Source organism: Pygoscelis adeliae, unplaced genomic scaffold (genome assembly GCF_000699105.1).
Source record: "Pygoscelis adeliae isolate BGI_AS28 unplaced genomic scaffold, ASM69910v1 Scaffold325, whole genome shotgun sequence".
NCBI lineage: Eukaryota > Metazoa > Chordata > Aves > Sphenisciformes > Spheniscidae > Pygoscelis > Pygoscelis adeliae.
The window spans coordinates 474,269-475,159 of record NW_008824769.1 but is presented as its reverse complement, the minus strand read 5'-3'; the positions used below and the strand labels follow the sequence as shown (position 1 = coordinate 475,159).

The 891-nt window shown below is 50.3% G+C and overlaps 1 protein-coding gene across 1 annotated transcript in view; it reads left to right on the top strand.

The window, feature by feature from the left end:
- TRIM50 (tripartite motif containing 50) overlaps window positions 1–295 on the top strand; it is a 12,532-nt gene extending 12,237 nt beyond the window's left edge. Inside the window, 1 exon segment of the mRNA XM_009323627.1 lies at window positions 272–295. Coding sequence (XP_009321902.1) covers window positions 272–295 — 24 coding nt within the window.
- Window positions 296–891: the final 596 nt, after the last annotated feature.

Sequence of the window (891 nt, the reverse complement as noted above, 5' to 3'; positions counted from 1 at the left end):
CCCTCGCCGCTGGGCCCCGGTGGAAGGTTTGCCCCCAAAGCCCCTGGGAGGCAGGGGCAGCCTTGGGAAGTCTGCAAACAGCCCCAGCGTTCAGCACAACCCCCATTTCTGCACCCTGGAGGGCTCCAGCTGGATTAAGGGTGTTACTTTACCATGTGTCCCGTCCCGTCCCCCCCAAAGATCCTTACCCCAGCCTGATGCGGGGTTTCAGAGAGCCTTTGACTAGGGATGAAACAGATTAAAGTTTCTTTCGCTTCACTGTCTTTTCCAGCATGTTCGTGCAGTCTTGCCCTGAAATTGCCACTGCTCACAGCAGAGGCAAAGTGGGGGAGAAAAGGTGAAATGCCAATACTAATAGCAATAATCCCGTCCATGCACCTGCCTTTGAGCAGGGGACACACAAATGGGAGGGTGTGGGAGAGCAGTGCCCCGTACCGCAGCGTTCCTGGCAGACAAGAAAAGCACTCGTCACCGTAACACGCAAGAGCTCCTGCTCCTCATCCTCAGAGAATGAATTAAAAAAAAAAAAAAGGTTTAGTCACATCCACATACATCACATTTTAAAATTAAGGAGATGTTGTCTCAGGCCGGGAGGAGCGCGCAGCGGCAGAGCCCACGGGACGTAGCTGCCTTTCCCCGGGACAGCTCGTTCCTGCGGGCAGAGCCGGGGCACGGGCCGGCTCCTCACCGGGCTGCGACAGCAGAGCCGAACACTACCAACAGCGCTGCGGGGTCTGGCAACCTCACTGAACCAAGCTTGAAGGAATTCAAAGGCAATTTAGCTTAAATATAAAAATAAATTTTTATTTTGTTAAAAAATGTTTAAATATTTGTTTGTGATTTTTTTTTTTTCTTTTTTCTTTTTTTTTTTTTTATTTTAACTTAGGCAGA